This window comes from Scleropages formosus, chromosome 6 (genome assembly GCF_900964775.1).
Source record: "Scleropages formosus chromosome 6, fSclFor1.1, whole genome shotgun sequence".
Taxonomy (NCBI): domain Eukaryota; kingdom Metazoa; phylum Chordata; class Actinopteri; order Osteoglossiformes; family Osteoglossidae; genus Scleropages; species Scleropages formosus.
This window is the reverse complement of record NC_041811.1, coordinates 16,064,864-16,087,977: the sequence shown is the minus strand read 5'-3', so window position 1 is coordinate 16,087,977 and position 23,114 is coordinate 16,064,864. Positions and strand designations below refer to the sequence as shown.

Sequence of the window (23,114 nt, the reverse complement as noted above, 5' to 3'; positions counted from 1 at the left end):
ATAATATCATGCACTGTTCAGCTTCCCAGAAATAGGGCTTCAGGAAAAGGAAGCTGTAAACAGTATTGTGCCTTCACTTTCCACCACCCCCCCACTCTTCATAAATGGCTGAACCTCCAAAAGCGAGCAAGTTGCAAACTAAATCCCTGCTTATACCACTATAACTAGAAATGTGTGTGCGCGCGTTTTTTTTTTTTTAAACGTAATATGTTTTACATTCGAGCAACATGGTAACGTGTTGCTCTGCATTTAAGGCTTCACTGCAGCTTAATCAACTGAGGGAAAACGTGAAAGAAGGAAACAGAAACAAAAGTAAACGAGCAGTAAAATTACCTGTCCTAAGCATCAAAGGGATAACTTTCGCGCGTTCACCTGAAACATCAGTCCGAAGTCACGTCGCTTCAGAGTCAATGCGAGAAGTGCAGTGTGACGTAGGGTACACCCTGGACGGGATGCCACAGGGCAGTCCCACACGCTCACTCACACAAACGCACAGACAAAGGAGCCAACATTTCACCTGAAACCTCTTCATAAGCCTGCTTTAGGCGGGAGCTAGGTGGAGCGGAAAGCCACTTCGCAGGTAGGAGAGCTGATGCGCATCTACATCGAGGACGTGCGAAATTAGGCGAGAAATTTCCAGCCCTCAAGTCTACGGTAGTTCTTCCGATTTTCACCGTTGCAAGGCGAACGCCCATAACACCAAAGACGCTCTGAAAGAATCCGTACAATTTTTCAGGCTAAACACCGGCTGCAGCCGAGACAGGACCGCGAAAGGCCAACACGGTAAACTCACAGCGGACAGCTGTCATGCCCCGGCTGACAGGACCCTCCTGGGACGGAGCAAAGGCAGTTGCCTCCCCGCCTGCAGCTATCTGGCTCGGAGATACAAACACCGAATGACATCTCAGAGCTCAACCGCAACCCGAGGAGCTGGGTCTCGGCCTTCAGAGGGCCACCGTACGCCTCAAATAAGGAGGCGTTTAAAAATATTTCAGGGCATCCTTTGCTTTGCTGTGGGGAAAACAATACAACTCTTAAAAGAGGCACAAACAGGTTCTTTTTAAAACTTGAGACAAACATCACTTTCCACGTTGCTTGCGGTGCGAGCAGGTCGCCCGTGTTTATCCCACTCGAATTCCAGAAAACAAAACTGCTTCGAGCTCCATGATTCTAGAAGCACAGTAATTCTCCGGTTGGGGCAGGGGGGCAGCGTCACAGCTTTACAAGGCTAGCACCCCTTCGGAGAATTCAGCAGCTGTGCAAATTTTCCTCGAACGCTGTAAAAATAGAACAATAACAGAAGCGCCGGTCTGCAAAGTTCTCCTCTGAATGACACAGGCGCGTCGCCATTGTGAGAATCGTTTTCATCGTGCTTATCGCTTACATTCTGCTTTCTCCTCAAATAGCATCTGAAAGAGAAGGGGAGGGGGGGAACCCAAACAGAGCTCCAGCAACCCACATGATCACACAGTAAAACTCTGGAAACAAACATTACATACAGTGTATTATATGGAATTCATTCAATCAATCAGTTACTGGTAACGCTAACAACACTTAGTGCCCCATGAAGTTTGTCCAAGGAAGAACAAGACCAGGAGAGGATTTGGACAAACCGCAAGCACACTGCAGGGAAAAACACACACACACACACACACACACACACACACAGACTACTTTTTGGTCTCCTGATGTTTAAGATGACAACTGACTTCTGTGTCCTGACATCTGCAACTTTTAATCATAATAGTGGAGACTCTGGGCAAGTAAGGTCATAACTTATCGTGACCTTCAGCTCTTCCATAATCCCCCTCACACATTTATGCAATTAGGGAGACAGAGGGACACATCAGTGGGAGTTTAGCGCAACAAGGGTTTGCTGTGTGCTACACAACGGCTCTGTGGGGGTACGGCGCTTTGAATACCACATCTGAACAGCCTCTCAGAGGAATGTCCTTATTCTTTTAGTAACCTATGTCGCTGGAGAGGCTATCGCTTTCGGACATTTATGAGGTGAAACCTTGTTTACCAGTGTACAGCACAGTTTACCAGTGTATATCAGTACTGGAAGTACACTTTTCAAAATATCCGCTGGAAAAAAGTGCACGTGGCTGGGGAAAAGCTAATCGGATGGCTGCCGTCACAACGTTTGCCAAAATCCTGACTTCAGAGTGCAAGTCAGAAATTCAGAGCTAAAAGTCAGGATGTAACATCCATGTCAACTTTTTCAGCCTGCTGAACTGTCCAAAAGACAGACACTAGTCAAGACAGGGTTAATATTTATCATTTTACTGATTGTTTAAGTTAAGTTTTTTTTCCTCTATAAAATGCGAAGATGATTTAATAATGGGGTCTTCTTCACGTACTGTCGCAGCACATTTTTTAAGCACACCATTCAAATTTATTCATTTAGCTCACACGTCTCCAAAGTGACTGACGACGTTAAGCAACTCGCAATTATTTACACAGCCTGGTAATTTTACTGGGGCAATTTAGGCAAGGTACCTTGTTCAAGGGTATCACGGATGGAGGTGGGATTTGAACCGGCAACCTTTGGATCCAAGGGCAGCCGCTCTAGCTACTACGCTACCAACTGCTCCCATATGGAAGATAATCTTCAAAAAACTTAAAGGAATATAGGTCATTCAGCACAAACACTACATGAACTCAGTTAAGATTCATTACATAACAAACAAAATATGAAAATTAGAATAAAATTTCCAGTCACTTTTCAATGACTACATGATTGACTAAATAACCACCAGTCTCCTCCAAAATTCCTGGATCTCTTCATTCAAGTACAAATTACAACAAAATATTTCAGAGCACATCAAGCAGGGAAATGAGATGTTTTCAACATAAAGAAGCATAAGTCTGCGTAGAAAAATCTGTATTTGAACCCCACAGCATAATCGCTAGCTCTTATAACTAGTTACAGTAGTCTACGCCTTCTCCTGTGTATTTATTTACTCTCTTGTGCTACGTTCCGTGTTGCACCACGGGATCTGGAGAAACAACATTTCATTCCACTGTACACAGGCTGTATAGAGGAATGACAATAAAAACAACTTGAACTTGTGTAGGAGTTACAGTTGCTGCCTTTGGGTAGTTTTCGCTAGAGGTACGTCTCTTTCTCAAGACAAGCAGCGCTGCTGTCTCACGGCACCTGGGTGGCGCGAGAGGACGTGGGTTCGACCCCCCGCTCAGTCTGTGTGGAGTTCGCATGTTCTCCCCGTGTATGTGTGGGCTTCCTCCGGGTGCTCTGGTTTCCTCCCACAGTCCGAAGACATGCCGTTAGGCTCCCCCATAGTGTGCGAGTGACAAAGTGTGTGTTCCACTGATGTATGGATGAGTGACCCAGTGCAAGTAGTGTCTCTAGCAGTGCAAGTCACCTTGATGAATAATTATAAGGTGTGTGGGCTGATAACAGCACACAGAGTTCATTGGAAGTCGCTTTGGACAAAAGCGTCTGATTGATAGATAGATAAAATAAATAAATAAATAAATAAGAAGAACACGTCAAAGAAATCTATTATAGGGTAAAAACCAGATATGTTTAGAAAATCGCAGAACGGCAACACTGTGAAAACGAGTCTTGTGATCTTTCTTACATCCCAGTCTCCAACCGAATTTAAGTTTTTTTTTTTAAAACAACAGAACAACTTCTCAGCAAAATTCCCAAAACGGCAATGGAGTAGTGTAGTGTGTGTGGCGGTTATGGAAATGAGCCGAGTCGGAGCGAAAAGTGCAGAGATGAGACGCACAGCTCCGAGGAGGGGGGTCCCGGACTGAGTTCCGGGAGCTCTGTGTGTGTGTGTGTGTGTGTGTGTGTGTGTGTGTGAGAGAGAGAGAGCGAGCATCTGTGTGTTTTCTCGCCCGAGCCGAACGAACTCGGCAGTGAGTGACGGGAGTGGGGACTCGCATCACACAGCGGCGGCACTGACTGCTGCAACACCTCCGAAGACCCGGCGGCAACCTCACAAAAACACCGCGACGACCAGTGCCCAAAATCACACCATTTCCATCAACAATAAGAAATCGGACATTAAATTTTGTCGTCTCGTTTTTTTTTTTTTTTTTTTTTTTTTTAACCAAACACCTCGATCACAGTTTTCCGGTCGCTTAATAACGCACACAATGAGAATGACGGAGGCGTGCACGGCATTCTTCTTGGGAAGAGGGGGGGGGGAAAAAAAAAAAAAAAAAAAGATTTTAAATGTATCCGAGGTGGAAAAAAAGACTAAAACATTCATAATCATGTCGTGTACTGCTGAGTTAGAAGAGACAAAAATCTGTCTTTTTTTTTTTTTTTTTTTTTTTTTTTACGTTTTATCCGTCCCTCCTGGCGTGTTTTGGCACAGCTGAGCAGTTCGTGTCCCTTCTGACCCCGCACCGCACGCAAAATAAGATTAAAAATACTTCTGTTTTCTAATCAAAAAATGTGCAAAACGTTACGTGCTCAAGCGGCGCCGCAGTTCCCGACTGTCACATTAACTGTTTTCCAGCCATGAATCATGATCTGGCGGCGGGAGCCCCAAGGCGCGCGCCCATAGCATAGATAGATAGCATAGGAAGGAGGAGGATAGCAGCGAGCTAACGCGCTACCAGCAGCGAGCCGAGCGAGCGCCGACATGGCAAGCCGAGCCGAGCCGAACTGAGACGAGCCGAGCGGAGCGGAGCACAACTTCCACCAACACCTTTCCCCGGGCCGGAGACACACAGACACAGACAGAGCGACGCCAGTGCTGAGCCGTGGCCGCCCTCTTACCGCTGAGCGACACCCAGGAGGAGAGCATGAGGAGGAGCGCTCCGGTCCCGCTGCCAGCTAGTCGACGGCTAGCGCCGAGCCTAATGTCGGACACCTCTTTCAATCGCAGGAAAATCTGTGAGCAAGGTGGGCAGAGTGGACGTCGTCCATTAACCGGCGGCGCAGGATTTTCCAGGATGTTCAGCCGCTGCTGTCGGGGAGGAGGAGCGGGGGTCAATTATATTTATTTATTTGTCGTGTGTCGGCGCCTTTCCCCGAGGTCTTCTCTCCTACTGGAGCCTTGTTTGTATTCGCTGGACGCTGCTCTCCGCTTCCCTGCTCCGGGCCCGACGGGTTCCTGGGCTGCGGGGTCCCGGACTCCACCGTCGGGAGGGGTTTCCGTTTCGGGATCGGCTGCGTGGGACAGTGACGTCGAGCGCACGGCCTGCTGAAGTACTACACGAGCGTGAGAGAGAAAGAGAGAGAGAGAGAGAGCGGGGGAGTGTAGCCAAGGTGCGCGCGCTAACGAGCTCATTCTCTCGCGCACAGCGCGCGCATTTGGATGGTTTGCGGAAGAGCGCGTCGCCTGGTCCCTCCGTTCTTCCTGAAGGGCGCTGCGGCTTAGCGCGTTTCTCTCTTTCTCTTCTGGGATATGGTGTCATTCTGCGCTTACTGCAATTACAGTACAATTAACGTACGACGTACGTCAACTAGAAGCGGTAACAATTTAAAACACTTGAAAACCAAACTGTGTCAGGAGACGGTGATGGATGCGTTTGCACCCAAAGGTCACGGGTTCGAATCCCACCTGGCTGTAGTGCCTCTGAACTCTACTTACCTGAGATTGCTCCATTGCTCCAACTGTAAATAGAAAAAGTCGTCTAAGTTGCTTTGGATAAAAGCATCAGCTAAATAAATAAACGTTTCTGTCTTCACAACAGACATTTGTACACAAAATGACCGTATCGCTAAAAATGTGAAATCACCTAATCTCTTTCAAAGGATGGTCCTCCTCCATAAAACTAAGAATAAGCATAAAGTAAAAAAAAAAAACGATGTTTCATACATCAATGCGAATCTAATTAACATCTTAATAACTAACATTCAACAAAGATATTTTATATAATCATATACCACAACCAACCACTAGAACAAATCCAGTCTACAACCAACATCTTAATAATAATTCAACAAAGGCTTCATACACAACAATTACAATCCAACCGACAGTCTCTAACAGCACAGGTACAGACCTTATGTTCTTTGTAAAATACACACACATCCAAATTTCACAGAGGACAGGAGATGCAACAGAAGACATAAAGGCGGTAGGCAACCAAGTATTACTATTACTCCCCATATTCAATACCTAGTCCAATGACCCAACAGTGCAACAACAATTCACAATGCATCAGACGCTTAAACCGTCTACATTTAGCTGACGTTTTTCTCCGCAAAGCAACTTACGATTATTTACCCATTTTTACAGCTGGGTAATTTTACTGGAGCAATTTAGGGTAAGTACCTTGCTCAAGGGTACTACTGTTGGTGGTGGGATTTAAACCTACAAGCTTTGACTGCAAAGGCACCAGCTCTAAACACTATGCTACCAGCTGCCTCAGCACAGCTCCACTATATATACTGTATATACAATATACATATGCAAAGGATACATATAACTACTATATTGTCTCCACGTCTTCGAACAGCCCAAAACCCATATCGGTTCTGATGTCCGCAACAAGCACTGGCAGGTAGAGTAGCTGCCAGAGTACCTTGGGATAAATCCTGCGAGACAATTTCGAGTGACATTCCTTCCAGAGCAGAGACCTGAGGAGGAACACCAAGCTGGCCGGATGCACTCCAGGCTGCGGCCAGAGACGTTCCTCCGTGCACACAACGGCAAGCTCGCGCATCCATCCCACACCTTCTCGACTCTATCCGTTCTAACGCTCGGCCAGCTGGGACTCTACAAGCGGGACTCGGACGGCGGAGCGGCCTGAAGTCCGACTGTGGGGAACTGCGTGGTGGCTGGCGGCGCCACGTTTGCCGATCCGGCCAGGGAAGAGCCCTCACGGTCCAGGAGTTGGTCCGAAAGCACATGCAGAGTGGGACGGGCTTGCTTTATTGCCCTGCTGATGGCATCACGCACAAGCACAATGTAGGACATCCCTACAGCTTAAAACGTGTAAGCACGCTGAAATGTACGGGGGTTATATGGTCAACACAAATCCCCGCCAGTGATTATTGCAGTAATGCATGTTCATAGATGCATAACTACACACTTAAATAGAAACAAAATGCAACAGAACAGCAATGCAAAATCTTTACATGACCACAGTGACTGTAAATAGCATTACATATGGTCCAGAACACTGCTGAACTTCCCCCGTGTTTAAAAGATAAGGCGGGAATTTTGCTTTTTTTTTTGGCAAAAAAAATTGGTGAAGCTTTTTTGTGGCTCATTATTTTTCCCTTTAATGGTAAACTTCTTTTTATGGTGATTGTCTTGGTGGGCAGATTTTCAAGAAGGAAAGTAATAGGAGGGAATGATGAGTACTCAAACTTGCCCCTTTTGCCATTTTTTTGTATAGCATACTTTTCCGGGTTTACTTACATAGCCAGTATCTGAAATGTTTGTGCATTTTAAAGCCGTAACATCAGGGGTTAAAAAAGCTGGTCTTTTTGCCCATCTTCAAGTCACAGAATCCTAAACATTGTCTTATTATAATGTATCATTTTTAAGAATGTCTTTTGAAAATATATGCAACCCCTACTGAAATGAGAGCTCATACCATAATTGGATTTAAACGTGAGACTACGTTGAATAACATTAAAACAGCTGCCTCCGCATTGTGAGTGAACTCAGTAAACTTAGAAACAACCATGCATTGCAGCAGTGATGTAATAACTTGTGAGCCGAGTAGCGCTGCTGTCTCACAGCGCCGGGGTGGTGTGAGAGGACGTGGGTTCAATCCCTGCTCAGTCTGTGTGCAGTTTGCATGTTCTCCCTGGGTCTCTGTGGGTTTCCTCCGGGTGCTCTGGTTTCCTCCCACACTTCAAAGACATGCTGTTCCTGTTCCCCCCATAGTGTGTGAGTGACGCAGAGAGTGTGTGTTCCACTGATGTATGGATGAGTGACCCATTGTAAGTAGTGTATCTAGCAGTAAGTAAGTCACCTTTGCGAATAAGGTATGTGGGCTGGTAACACTACATAGAGTTCATTGTAAGTCGCTTTGGAGAAAAGTGTCCGCTAAGCGAATAAATGTAAATATGAGGGGAACACTACCCCACCTTGTCATGTCTATGAATTCCACGCATCTCCTCTGAACCATGAGGTTTGGTGTGGTGCAATGTTGATTCCTGCTTTCTTCCACTTCAGCTGGATCTTCAGCTCTGACCAACAACTGCAACTCCTCAAGTGTGTAGCTTTGACCTCAATGCTCCTTTAAATAAAGAAAGGGAAGTAATTATGCACTCAAATACAAAAACTGAGGACAACCCAGAGAATGAAATAATGGGCTATTGGTTCTTGCTCTTAATTCCAAGATGTAAATACCCCCCAAAAAAAGGAAATGAACCCTGAGCAAACAGCTGGCTGCCCTCTTGACAGTGTCTCGCAGTGCATGACCCTGAACCCTTGGAACGCTATCTAACCCTGCAGCCCCCCCCCCCCCCCCCCCCATACCCATTTTGCATTGTACTGAAACCCGTGTAAAACAGGCAAAGACACATTATGTGCAACATTCAAAAGTTGTCACATTACTTCATTCTGTTTATTAGCAATTTGGGAACAAGTTCCACATTAACAACACACAAGAAAGCTGAGTGCATGGCTATAACCGAATTGTCCGCCGTTGAATGCAGTTCTTGTTGTCTTTGGGTTGTTAAACAGTTCGGAAAACATTTTCTGCCGAACGAATCGAAGTAAATGTACTGTAAATATACCGGCTAGCGCACTTCTCGCTTCTCCGTCCATCATTTGGTCCGTGAAATGTCAAGCATGTGGCGAAGAAGAGCCTTCTGTGAGTGGTGAATGTGGCTTGGTCCCTCGACTTGGTGATACTTTTGCCACATCCCTCTCAGCACTGACACACTCAGACTCAACATTGGACACATACAACAGCAGGGAGTGTCCTTGCATTCATTCTCGCTGCATATTCTCAGCTGTCTTCTGGAATAGCCGTCTGCGTGACGGAATCATTTTTCAACCACCACAAAAGCACTGCAGCAACATCTCTTCGGATCGAAGCCTCCGACAGTGGCTACTGTACGTAGGATGGTCTGGAGATCATGACTTTGCAAGTATGGACTAAAATGTGCTCCGAGGGCAAAATCAAACCTATAATCCTGACCTCTTTCTTTTTTAAATTAGTCTCATGAACAGCACTGAGCCACAGCAACAGAGGCATAGACAGTACGCCCCCCCCCCCCAAAAAAAAATTGCACGTGTTCACATGCATGGAGCAAGAGCAGAAAATCAACAGATTGCAGTATATCACAGATGTGATCACATAGCACTATGTGATAAATTCCAGAAGGGATCTCAGAATTCCTATGAATTGTCACGCGGATCAAATATTAATTTTTGAATCAGACAAAAACATGATCGTGTGGTTCCGTTTTCATAGAGCAAACTTCATAAGAACACTTTTTGACTTTTTTTTTTGGTAGGTGCATCTCCTTCTCTACGTTGCCCGCACCAGGGATAAAGTTAATAACCCGATGCCCTTTTTTAATGACGCACAGATTTGCGTTGTCCCTATTGCAACAGATGAAGACACGTGTCTTCAATTTAAACAAAAAAAGAAAAAGAGGACTAGCAGTCCACAGACTGGAAATGAGAGGAGTTGTACTTTGTTGGGATTTTTTTCTCTGCGTTCATTGATTTGCTTGGCCAGATGTTTTTTGTGAGTAACTTGCATTTCAGAGTTGAAGGTATTTGTATTTGCTTGTACACTTATAAAGTCTCTTATTCAGTGTTTCTAGAGTTGTGTCTTGGGATTTGAACTTGTAACTGGTCACAGTTCCCGTTCATTTAAACAATCCTATGTGCTGTTCGATGTGCCAGAAGTAATAAAGCGATCTGGAATGACTACGTATTGGGTTCAGTATAGACAAACTAGTGTTACATGAGATCAGCAGCCACTGCTCTTATAATGGTTGCTGTGGTATAAACAGAGGATTTGGGAAACATTCACACCCAGTTCCCCCAGTGAACCGAGCTACAAGAGCAGCCTCAACACAACAAGAGCTTCTGGCTTGCAGAAAGCTGCAAAACTGCATTTGATTCATGGGCGAATAGATTTATTTTAACCTTCTGCCAGATTTTTTTTTTTTTTTAAATTACCCTGGACGAGCCTACTGTCTGCATACAGCTGGTTTTGGTTCTGCTGCATTAAGAGGAACAGAAGATGAGTGCTATGAGTCAGTGGGTGAGCAATGACTAGCAAAAGTCACTATAATGTTCTGAGAAAGAGTCAATTCCCTTTGCAACCACTAACCCTTCTGAGGCTGCACTTGGTTCATACTTCACCTGGGAGGATGCTTTGGGGATGTGTCGTGCCGCCCCTGTCCCGGGAGTGCTCAGAACATTACTGGACAACAGCCTTCTGATTCATCTTCATCGATGGCATGATTTTTTTTTTTTTTTTGCAGTTAAACATAAAACACACAGGGACTTAGATATATGCTTATTTTAGACCAGACTAATTTTAACCTTAGCTCTTGCTTCGTTGAAATGTTTCAATGAAAATGAGGAAATAATTACTCGAAACGCAGTCACCTTCTGTGTTATTTCACACGTGAAGCAGGGAGAACACACTTGTTCGAATGTACGAATGGTGCCTGCGGTGACCTGAGCTGAGGAGCTCTGGATGCTGCACTCCGCCCTACTGCACTGTGGTCCCTCAACACAGTAAACACCGTATCTACACAACTGTATTGTGGGCTGTGATGCACTGGGTGGCGCTACATACCAAGTCAGTTCCCATCACAGGCCCTGAAGCGTTGCAATAGTTGGATAAAAATACGATCTTGTAGGAACCTGTTGACTGTGATTTGAAATTGATCGTTTTGATTAAAACGGATCTATGATTATAACAGACTATAATGATTACAATGATCTGGTATATAACTAGCTGGTCTAAAGCTTAATTCTAAAAGCAGAATTCAGTCATTCGTGTTTACGGAAGAAACAAAGGGCTAGAGGAAAAACATACACACGCCCACACCGAGAGCAAACAGATTGAGTGTATGCGCACTGTTCAGGTCTCCCGTGTGGAACAGCACCCGATGGGCGATGTTCAGGTGACTCACCTGTGAGGTGTCCTGCCGCTGCACCATGTCACAGGGTGTCTGCTGCTCACATCCAGCAGTAGGTGGCATGATCACTCATGGGGACCCTGCTGAGTGTTACAGAATTCCTTCAAGTGTGTGATGTTTGAGGACTTTCTTGCATGTACTGCTTTCTTCAAGTCCCCCACAGCCAGCTCTTGTGTAGGGTTAACACCTGAGCTTTGAGGTGGCCATTCCATGACCCTCCATTTCTTTTTTTGTGAGCCATTCTTTTTTGGATTCGCTGGAGTGCTTTTGATCATTGTCTTGCTAAAAGATCCACTTATAGTTCAGCTTCAGCTCATTGACAGGTGGCCTCACATTTTTCCTCAGGTACTCTGTAGTACAATGTGGAAATTCATGGTTGACTCTATGATGGCAAGATGACCAGGCCCTGACCACGCCTGGAGGCAGAAAGCAGCTCCAAACCATAATGCTTCAATCACCATCATGCTTCACATGTGCTATGAAGTTCTTTTAGTCAAAGGCAATTTTTGTTTTCGCCGAGCATGATGTCTGGCATTGTAGCCAAACAGCTGTACCTTTGTCTCATCTGTCCAGAGTACTTTGTTTCAATAATCCTAATCTTCTCCTCGGTGTTGTCTGCCAAATTTCACTTGTGGATATATTTGTTTTTTGAGACCTTGCACGTCGGGCAAAGTCACTTTTGGATAGTTGACTCGTGGACTTTGACATTGACTGAGGCAAGACTTACCTTAAAATCTTCTGATGTTATCCTGGGGTTCTTGGAGACTTCCTGCAGCATCTTTCAGTCAGCTCTTGGTCTCAATGAAGTGGTATAACTTGGCTTGGGTAGTGGTTCACCAGTGGTTTAAAATGTTCTTCATATGTAGCTGATCTTTGGACATTGGAGCGATTGACTGCAAATTGCTTGGAAAAGGCTTGAAAACCCTTCCCATACTCACGAGAATCAACCATCTTTCTTCTTTCTTCTGAGGGCCTCAGAGACCTCTTTTGATCTTAGCATGATGTAGCTACATACCTCTGACCACACCAGACCACAGATTTCTGATGTTCAGTTTGAAGTAGTGCCCTCCGAGTTACTCTCTAATGTGGTTTTAATCATTTGCACATATTTTGGTTCACACGAGTCTAATTTGATACAGTGTGAGAATGGATGAGTGAGTGTGTGCCTGTGTGGCTACCCTGTGACGGACTGGTGTCCCATCCAGGTTGTACCCCTTCTCAGCCTCGTGCCCAGTGATTCTAGGATTGGTTCCGGTTCACTGTGACCCTGATCGGGACAAGTAGTTTTTGAAGTTAGAGGGATTGGATGGATATAAGCATACTGGGTGGCATGGTGGGGCAGTGAGTAGTGCTGCCTTGCTAAGAGACTGTAGCTTTGATCCCCACTCAGTCTGTGTGGAGTCTGCATGTTCTCTACACATGGGATTCCTCCTGGTGCTCTGGTTTCCTACCACATTCCAAGGACATGCAGTTCAGGGAGACTGGTGACATTAACTTGCCCGTAGTGTGTGAATGACTTGTGTGTGTGAGTGGCTACCCGATGAAGGACTGGCGTTCTGTCCAAGGCGTATCCCCATTGGCCTGGCGCCTAATACTTCTGGCTCCAGATCACCGCAACCTTGCTTAGGAAAAGTGTAATTGAAATTGTATGGATGTAATCATATTACCATAGAAAGGAAAAAACTAACGAGGAATACCCAAAGGATTCTAGTCCTGAAAAAGGCTGTTATTGTCATATTGCAAAAACAGCTATATGACAAACACTTTATTACTTTACAATTAGCACCTTATCTTCAGTTGTATTGGCCAAGTGGAAGACAACCACTCGTCCATCCATCTGCCCATCTGTCCTCTTTCATCACTTCCTTGTAGAGTTTAGGAACAGCGTTTCTTCAGAATGTGGGAGGAACCCAGAGAACTGGTAGGAAGCTCAGCTCAGAGGAATGTCCATGCACCAACTGTACCGGTTCGTTGGGGCAAGAGGACGCGGATTCAGATATCTTTGTTTAACTGCACCTTTTTTTTTAGGCTGGGCAAGGTCCTCTCACTGTGGATAGGAGGGGCTTAAATTGGGGGAGTCATGGTAAAATTCAACAGAACAACCAATCATAGCCAATGGCACCTAGACATGTCAGCATTGTTAGCTATTGTTTCTTATGTTAGCTGTTACCAAGACAGGTTGCCAGGTACGAGGTTGGGTGGTCGTGTCAGTGTCGGGGTGTCAGGGCATGGTCAGATGTGGCTACGTGCCACAGACCACATTTAATAATACATAAAAAACACCCTAACTGGAGCTGCCTAAGCCTGACAGAACATACTGTACCCCAAGCAGCAAGAACTGACTTTCTCTCTGCTGTAGAAGCAGTGCAGTAGATAATTTTGTATTCCTGTTCTAAAAGTATGACCACTGTATTTTCTGAATTGCAGTGATAAAATGTAGCATTAATAGTACAGTAGGACGGTGCAGAAACAAATCAAAACAATCACAAACCGACAAATTTATTGGACCTTTAGACAGACATCATAGTTCCACACCTACTGGCAACCTGCTCCTTCCACCTATTTTACAATAGATGGCCACATAAACGGGGTGTCAGAGATTGACAAACTCATACAGAAGAGGACAAACTCATACAGAAGAGGACTACTTCAAGTTTAAAAAAGGTTAGTACAGCAAGTAGTGTTCCTGTCTTATAGCACCTGGGTAGTGTGAGAAGATGTGGGTTCGATCCCCGCGCAGTCTGTGTGGAGTTTGCATGTTCTCTGCGTGCTCCGGTTTTTCCCCCACAGTCTAAACGCTGTTCAGGTTTGCCCAGAGTGTGTGAGTGACAGAGAGAGTGTGTTCCACTAATGTATGAATAAGTGGCCCATTGTAAGTAGTGTATCTAGCACTGTAAGTCACCTTGGTGAATAAGGTGTGTGGGCTGATAACACTTCATAGAGTTTATCTGAAGTTGCTTTGGAGAAAAAAGCATCTGCTAATTAAATAAATGTAAGTAAAAGGGGTTTTGCATGCTGCTGAAACATGGGGTGCACTTTCTTTTTTACACATTGTTTCTGCATGCATTTCACACTGAAATATTATATTGGAGATTTGTATTTAGTTCTGTTTTGCTATTCATTGTGCAACTGCACAGAAAAATGTTTCAAATTTTGCTGTTGTTATATAGCAATAAAAAGCCTGTTTGGGTTACATTTACGAATGGACCTAACATAAAGAATAAATGTAGAGCACGGAAATTTCCGTTTAAAGTCTATTTGGCCACTTGTTTTCCTTGTGGCTTCAAGACATTTCTGAATTTATTCTATAAAAGCTAAGTACGCTGGAAACCTCTGGCTTTCCACCATACTGGCCACAGATATTTATTATTAGTTTTTGTTTACCGGACAGCATTTTTCAATGCAACCTACAATGTTAGATAATCAACTTTACAATGACTTATCCATTTATACAACAAGGAATTTCCAAACAAGTTGTTCAGAACAGATGGGGGGGCATGGTGGTGCAGTGGGTTGGACCAGGTCCCTCTCTCCAGTGGGTCTGGGGTTCGAGTCCCGCTTGGGGTGCCTTGCGATGGACTGGCGTCCCGTCCTGGGTGTGTCCCCTCCCCCTCCGGCCTTACGCCCTTAGTTGCCGGGTTAGGCTCCGGTTCCCCGCGACCCCGTATGGGACAAGCGGTTCAGAAAGTGTGTGTGTGTGTGTGTGTGTGTGTGTGTGAGAGAGAGAAACTGAAGACCTTCTGCAATTAAGTAGCACTCACCTTGCTACTACCACCTGACACTGTAAGGTTTGGACATGGACACAAATTTTACACCTTCACAAAATATCTTAGTTACTATTGTAATTATTAGAGATCATGGATTGGGCCAGTGGGTCGCCTGTTGGTTGAGGAGAAGGATTTATTACCTGAGAGATGTTGATTCAAGCATTGCTCAAGGATGTAGTAGTACCTTTTACAAATTTAAATATTTTAAATAGCTCAAGCAAAAGTATGTATGCCATATTTAGCACCAGTGACTCCGAAACTTGCCAAAGTGAGGAGCAGCAGCAACTGTTTGAGATCACATATGTTTTGTTATTTGAAAACAAATTCCCTCAAACAGCGAGCTGAAGCAGTTCTTTAAGGAGAGGTGGGCAGGAGGCTGATAAATTCAAAGAGGACCATTTCAAGTGAAGAAAGGGTGTTGCGCAAGCTGCCGAATCATAGTGTGCATTTACTTTTCCACATTATGGTCCTACATGTTGAAGACAAAGTAAAAGCTATTACACATTATTATTATGATTATTATTATTGCCTTGGGGGGTGTGGTGGCGCAGTGGGTTGGACCGGGTCCTGCTCTCCGGTGGGTCTGGGGTTCCAGTCCCGCTTGGGGTGCCTTGTGACGGACTGGCGTCCCGTCCTGGGTGTGTCCCCTCCCCCTCCAGCCTTATGCCCTGAGTTGCCGGGTCAGGCTCCGGTTCCCCGTGACCCTGTATGGGACAAGCGTTCAGAAAGTGTGTGTGTGTGTGTGTGTGTGTGTGTTATTGCCTTCCTCCAATCAATGCGACCTAGGCCTATGAATGAAAGCTTTATCTGTCCCCGAAAGAACCACACAGGGCAGGAAAGTGTTTACACTAACGGTGCTACAGTGTTATGTTGCTGTACGCTGGACATTAGCCTGATGTGCCTGCTGCTGAGACCCGATGCGGACTAGGTGAGGATCAGCTCCGTCCTGAAATCGAAGGGAGTCGCGCGTTCTTGCGCACCTCACTGCAGGTGGCGCTAACAGTCCGTAGGAGGCTCCATGTACCATATGACGTCCGGGGGAGGAGGGGGGGCTGAGCTGGAGGTTCCACCGATGCTTTAAGTTGAAGTCATCTGGATGGATGCTGTCAGACGCGCGCAGGAGGGGCTCGGCAGCGGCACGCGACGCGATGGGCTCGGTCGGCCGCGCGCTCGGCGCACCGGCTGTACAGCACTGACGAACACCGAGAAACTTCTTTATTGATTCCCTCCCGCTCTCTTGCCGGTTGCTTTCTTCCTCTCCCGAGTTCGCTCAATGTAGAGAGCAGAGACACGCGCTCACAGCCGCTCCCCTCGCCGTCCCGTTCTCCAGGTGCGCGCACCTTCGCGGGCCTCCCGAACCGAAGCGGCGCGATGGGACACGCCGTGGAAGCGGGGCGCAGCGTGCTGCTCGCGCTCGCCTGCTTCGCCCTGGCCAGGTGTCCGAGGACGGAGGCGGCCCCGAACATCACGGTGGCCGTGATGCTGCCCGACAACTACAACAAGTACCCGTGGGCTCTGGCGCGCGTCTTCCCGGCCATCCGCATGGCGCACGAGGACGTGCAGAAGAACCGCCTGCTGCTGAGGGGCTACGCGGTGAACCTGCTCAAGATGAGCACGGAGGACCAGGGCAGCGGCTGCTCCGAGACGCGCGCGCAGATCATCGCCGTAGACACGCTCTACAACAAGCCGGACGCCTTCTTCGGGCCCGGCTGCGTGTACTCGGTGGCTTCGGTCGGCAGGTTCGCGACCCACTGGAAGCTGCCGCTGATAACGGCCGGCGCCCCGGCGTACGGCTTCGACCAGAAGAAGGAGTACCGGACGGTGGTGCGGACGGGGCCCTCCACCACCAAACTGGGCGAGTTCGCCTTCGAGCTGCACTCGCACTTCAACTGGACCTCGAGGGCCGTGCTCATCTTCCTCGACTTGAAGACGGACGACCGGCCCTATTACTTTCTCTCCGAGGGCATTTACACCTTTCTCACCCAGGAGAACATCACGGTGCAAGCGTTCCCGTACGGCGGAACCGAGAACGTCGATTACAAAGAGATCATAACTCACATTAAGGAGAACGGACGAAGTAAGTGCGCGCGGCGCGCGTGAACTTTCGGCGCCCGTTCCCCCTTTTTCCCGCGCGGGCGCTCGCGCGGCGCTGCCGCGAGCTTCAGCGAAGGATTAACAGGGTCTCCCCCCACCCCCCCGCAAAAAAAAAAAATAAATAAATAAGACGAAAAAACAGCGCGAAAGTTCTTCCCGAAGAGTATTCGCGTGGAAAGTCACCTTAAACGTTTATTTCACGCGTGGGAACACACCTTTATGTTTATTTAGTAGGCGGAAACTTTAATGATAATAGTAATAAGGGAACGCACGCATGCGTTGGCCGTCTGTTTGCTTTTTTCGCGGTACAGTTATTAATGGGTGCTCGCATTTCTCTCCACTATCAAAACGTGATTCCTCATGGAGGTTTTTACTGAAAGCAAAATAAATGAGGAACCGCGACAGTTACTTTTAACTGGAACCTGTCAAAATCGTACGAGTTCAGTGTGAGCCTCTCTTCAAGAGGCTCTTGGGCTTATGGTTGATTCGCACCATCTGCTGCTTCGTTTTGTCTCCTCAGTGGACATTTATCGTGGCTCCCGTGGAGAAAACGGGCCACAGATGTGCCCCATCATTATTCATACATTTTCACAGATACATCATCATACATCTGTTGCTTTTCCATTAATGATTAATAAGTTATATACCACTTTAAAGTTTAAGGAATTCGTGTGGTGGAATATTTAAAATCGCGTGTACTGCTTCTTAACCCTGCTTTCAAAATGATGTAGAAACTATTATTTGACAATACTGTGTGTACTATATATCGTATAATAAATATGTATATATATACACACACACACACACATTTTCAGAACCGCTTGTCCCATACGGGGTCACGGGGAACCGGAGCCTACCCGGCTAATGAAACAAAATAGATTACTTCATCTGAGTTATAAACTGTTAATAAGTTTGGAATCGATTTTACCTCAGGAAGTATGATATATTTGTTTTAGTACAAACACACGATCCCGACAAAGTGACAGTTAGCGTCACGCAAAAAAATGAGTTTGACACTTCAGTGAAAACAGTTTTAATTTTTTTAAATGTGTAATTTTGGACTGTAGTGGTAATTGTTGGACTAATTAAGTCGGTAAAATCGCGACACCCTTTCGTTGTTGGCCTGTATTTTTCGACTGTAAGCACTTAATACTCCTTTTGGCTAAAGTTTGAAACTTCGATAGGAAAACCGAAAAGCACACAATCGAAACTGATAAAACTGTATATGCAGTGTAACTTTAGTATTCAAAACGTGTAGCATATTGGAACCATCATAATGTGTATAATTTCTAATAGTTAATTGCTGTATGGCTGTGGCTGTTTTGAATAAGTTATTACAAAAGCGACATTGTAAAATTGCAAAATGAGGTATCCAGATCCAGAAATGGTCTAATTTGTCACTGATTTTACATTTGTTTTTGATTTAGTCATTACAGTAATAATGATACTAATAATAATAATACTAATGTTTATTAGTAGTAGTATTATTAATATTATGAACTAAAAGAATGTGGCATTTTACTCCCTCGTGCAGTTGGAAGTAGAACTGGAAGTAGTGAGGTGTGAGGTACAACGGGAGGGCCCTCGCTCTGCATTCAGGAGCTTTTGAAGAAGGAACCGTCTATTCAACACATATATCAAGCTTTCGTCCGATAGCTCGGCATTTCCACATGTTGTTACATTAATCGCAAGTAATCTTTTTTTGAGCAATACCAGCGCAGTGTCATTAGGAAAGCACTCTTTGGGCTGAAGGTGTCCTCCACCGCCTGCCGAGAGGAGAGAAGGACGCCTCCTATTGTAGCACGGAGCGTTGGAGCCGATGAAAACAATAACAATAGCAAACAGCTGCTCTTATGGGTACCGCTGCTCCAAGAGCAAGAGCCCCGAGCTCTGGTGACATGTGGCAGGACGGTATGGGCCGTCCTCGTCACGTCCTTGCCGCGTTCGCTCGTGTGACGGTAACCTGTTGGCCTCAAAGGCATGCCGGCTTCCAGACGCGGTATTTCTTGACTGATCTATTGTGATGCGCTGGGGTGTTTGGAAATGGTCCAGTCATTCCATTACTAAGCACGCTGTCGCTGGCATGATGCAGCATTCCATCTTCCCCAGGAGGAAGTAATTTCCAATAACAGCGCTCCAGTTCCTAGTAAATTTCATTATCGGCCGTGAATTTTCGGGAGAACTGTCCTCTGTGGCAGCGCATGCTCTTTACTGAAAATACAGTAAAATGAAGAGTAAATTAAGAAACATGCAACTTAATACCTCTTATTGTGAACAATCCTTACCGTCAGCTACCCGTTGTACAGCAGTGCGAGACGTACGGTCTAATCTTCGCTCTTTGCGCGTTACATCTGTACCGAAGTATAATGCTGGTACGTGAACTGGCCTTCAGGACGAAAGGGCTGGCAGTTTACGTAGCAGGAGAGACTCTTCTGTCGTACCCTGGAGAAAAGGTATTCGATCTGGAAGATCAGAGTGTCTGGCACAGGAGCGTGAGAAAATGAGTACATCTGTGTGCTGAAATCTTACTGAATAAATTCAGCATACTGATTTTCTCTTACAGAAAATAGCTTCCAGAGCTACGGCGTGTCCATATTTATTCTGAGCGTGTAATCTGTAATACGTACAAGGACACATACAAAGAGTGACACACAAATGCAGACAGGGAATGTGGGAAGCCAGGATTACTGCTGCCAACACATTTATTTGTGTGGTACATACTTTCAGAGACAGAGATATCAGCCTGAAACTTTAAAGGAGGATTTTGGGTGACATTTAACCAAAGAAGGATGAACTGGTTTTAGCCCGAAGCATAAAAAATCTCGAGAGCGTTTTCTTTTTGCATGGTTACAGCATCCTCGTGCAGCCCACCCCCAGGTCTGTTTCCTGCCTTTGATTTCTTAATAGGGATTTACCACCTTGTCTGAACAGGCAGGCCCTCTAGTAAACTTCCAGCTTAATGAGAAATTCCGAGTTAATGAGAAGTACATGTGTTTAGCTAAATTTTAGTACAGGCTAATAGTCAGTGAAAGTACAAGCGACAAGTATTAGTGACAGAAAAATTAATTCCGAATTACTTAATAGTTACGGGAACAATGAACGGGATTTAATTACGGGCGCATTACTTCCACGCAAAGGCAAGTTAAAACAACCAATTTCCAACTAAAATTCTCTTTAACGTGCAGGGAAGATTGTCCTTAGTGGCTGCTGCAGTTGTTCACAAAACATTTCATTGCTGTGTTATTTAAGGGTTGCTGTTATTACCATTGGTGTGGTTTTAAGTATTCAGTATTTAGGACCTCTTCACAGAGCTCAGATAATATTTATTTTCAAAATAATACCTTCATGATTATGTGAAAACATGTAAAGGCATTGCAGTGGAATATGTTCCTAGAATTTAGATGTGATAACAGGAACATAACATTTTCATGCTTCAGTACTGCTTTTTGTGCCTCTAGTACAGCTGTCTGGTTTGTTTTTCATTTCTGGGAACTCTGATTGGTTTTATTTGAGCAAAGAGGTCTGCAAACTGTCTTATCAACAAACCACACCTGACTTAGTGAAATGGGCAATTTTGTTATTGTTTAAATAGTCTAGAACAGAACTCCTCTGGTGATTGTGTAACATAAGTACAAGATCCACAACTGACTCACACGTTGGAATGTAAGGGTTTAATGTTCACTTTAATATTCTATATTCCTGTTCTTCTCATGTGTTTTCATGTGCAACTATGAAAATACTTATTTTTTCTGCGCAATATTTTTAGCAGATTTTGGTTCAGCCCTTGTGTTCATGCAAAAACACCGAGGATGGACATGTTTTTTAAATGGACACGACCTTGTCCTCTTCATGTTCGATGCCTAGCGCATCACTTTGAATAACGTGTGGTTTGTCTCCCAGCTTTTCATCCTGGCTGCAGTGGACAGAATGGCTGTTTTGCCATTAGTACACAGCACTCTGACTCCATGGGCGAATGTTGACGATGTGCTGGTTATTTTTATTTTTAACTTCTTTTAAGCTCTAGTTATTCTGTATGAACCCCGTTTGATGGAAGCCCTGCACGGGTGGTAATAACATTGCGTATTTTAAGTAATCTACTATTTTAGAGAATTGTCTTTTGCTTTCATTTAGCTGACAAATAACATGGCCTTTTTCTGAACTGATGTCAGTTTTTGTTATATAGGCGCATACAAGTTACCACACCCATTTATACAGCTGCGTAATTTTTTTTTTTAACTGGAGTTAATTTAGGGTAAGTACCTTGCTTAGGATGGGGGGCGTGGTGGCGCAGTGGGTTGGACCACGGTCCTGCTCTCTGGTGGGTCTAGGGTTCGAGTCTCACTTGGGGTGCCTTGCGATGGACTGGCGTCCTGTCCTGGGTGTGTCCCCTCCCCCTCCGGCCTTACGCCCTGTGTTGCCGGCTAGGCTCCGGTTCCCCGCGACCCTGTGTGGGACAAGCGGTTCTGAAAATGTGTGTGTATGTGCGTGCGTGCGCGTGCGTGCGTGTGTGTGTGTGTGTGTACCTTGCTTAGGGGCACTACAGCTAGAGGTGGGGTTTGAACCTGCATCCTTTAGGTTTAAAGGTAGCAGCGCTAACTACTACACCAGCAGCTCTCCCTAGGCTGTTATTGTATAGTGCCCTTCAAAACAGGCTGCATAAGAATGCTCAACATAAGTGCAAAAAAGTTAAGAGGGATGTGCAACAGAAGAGAGAAAACAAATCTCCAAAGGATAGTAAAGGATGAGAAAAGGCCTCTGGGACTCCAAGCCCAACTGACTGCCCACCTCTCTTGGGCATACTAACTTTCATCAAGTGTTGCATGAAAGGATGTTATTATTGTGTCGACACTTTCTGGAGCGGTCAGGTGATCTTCTGGAAGACACGTATTTGATTAGCTGATCATCTTCAGCACGTCAGGCTCTACGTACTGTAGCTGGAAAGTTTTGATGGAGCAATTTAAATGAGAAAGGAAGTTTCTGTACTGAAGATGGAGGTGACTGTCAATGTTAATATACACTAATAGCAGAAGGAACTTCCATTTGTAGTTTTTTTGATTTTTAATAAGGGATTCAGCTTCTGGAAGTCAACTAGTTGTACACCACACTGTTATTCTGACCTTCGTCATTACTCTCAGAATGATGAAGTTTGTATTTATTCATTTAGCTAATGCATTTCTCCAAAGCATCTTACAGTGTTAAGATTACAATTATTTACCCATTTATACAGCTGAGTAATTTTACTGGAGCAGTTTAGGGTCAGTACCTTGCTCAAGGGTACTACAGGTGGAGATCAAACCTGTAACTTTCAGATCCCCAGGTAGTAGTTCCAACCACTATGCTAGCAGCTGTCCGATGTGTGCAAGTCCTGCTTCTCTTCATAGCTGTGTCGTTCATAAGGTGTAGCTTTGCAATAATTTCTCTGACTTCATTTCGAAATAGTTTATGTAGCAAGACTTGTATTTTTGTGGGACCTGAGACTCATACTGGAGATGTTTACTGCTACAAATAAATCAAATCCATACAGGAGCTGAATGGGCGTATTTTTACACGCCAGAGATTCCTACTTTCTTCTCTTTGCGCTACATACAGTTAATGAATTAAATAGGTATAGTAATACATTCAGAGTAACATTTGACATCAGAGAGCACAGAGGCTGCCAGTGGTGTCTGTTTTAATCCAGATGATATTCCAGTCATTGATTACTTTTCTAATCACCAGCCAATATGTGTTGAAAAACCAAGCGTTAAGGTTACTGGAGCTCTCTGCACAGTGTTTGATTGAACCACTTTGTTGAGCCATGTTAGCAGCCATCTGCCTTGGTAATTAAGGTTGCTCTTTCCAGCTGCTTGGTTTGATTTGAATGGCCTGCGCTATGCTAATCAATTCTTTGACTGGCATCCAGCTCTTGGGTTGTCTCCTCTAGGTATTTATCGTGCCTGTGGTGCCTTTTCTGTAATTACAAATTCTGAAAGTCTCACCTTGCTCTTGGCTTGTCTGGTAGTCAGTGGGGCGTTCGTTGGAGATTAACATTCTTCAAACCATATTCGCTGCAGCAGTGCCCAGTGGGTAATGGAGGAGTCAGATCATATTTTTATTGGGTTCTCAAATTTGTATCTTCCCTCATCTTGTCACGAGTCCAAGAAAAAGAAAAAGCTCGGTACTACATAATTACCCATTGTACTTAA

The 23,114-nt window shown here is 45.2% G+C and overlaps 2 protein-coding genes across 4 annotated transcripts in view; one reads left to right on the top strand and one right to left on the bottom strand.

The window, feature by feature from the left end:
• fer (fer (fps/fes related) tyrosine kinase) overlaps window positions 1-8,091 on the bottom strand; it is a 43,149-nt gene extending 35,058 nt beyond the window's left edge. The window contains exons 1-2 of one of the 2 annotated variants that reach the window (XM_018744818.1): window positions 8,039-8,091; window positions 4,766-5,605 (exon numbers count right to left, since the gene is read on the bottom strand). The gene's annotated coding sequence lies outside the window, so the exon portion shown is untranslated. Of the gene's footprint in view, window positions 1-4,765; window positions 5,797-8,038 lie in introns of those variants that run through there. The other variant, XM_018744819.2, reaches the window with a different exon arrangement.
• Window positions 8,092-15,874: 7,783 nt separating this feature from the next.
• Window positions 15,875-23,114, top strand: part of npr2 (natriuretic peptide receptor 2) — a 44,474-nt gene continuing 37,234 nt past the window's right edge. For both annotated transcript variants that reach the window (XM_029252872.1, XM_029252873.1), the window contains exon 1: window positions 15,875-16,912. In XM_029252872.1, the coding sequence (XP_029108705.1) occupies window positions 16,207-16,912 (706 nt within the window). In that variant the 5' untranslated portion in view covers window positions 15,875-16,206. The remainder of the gene's footprint in view (window positions 16,913-23,114) is intronic.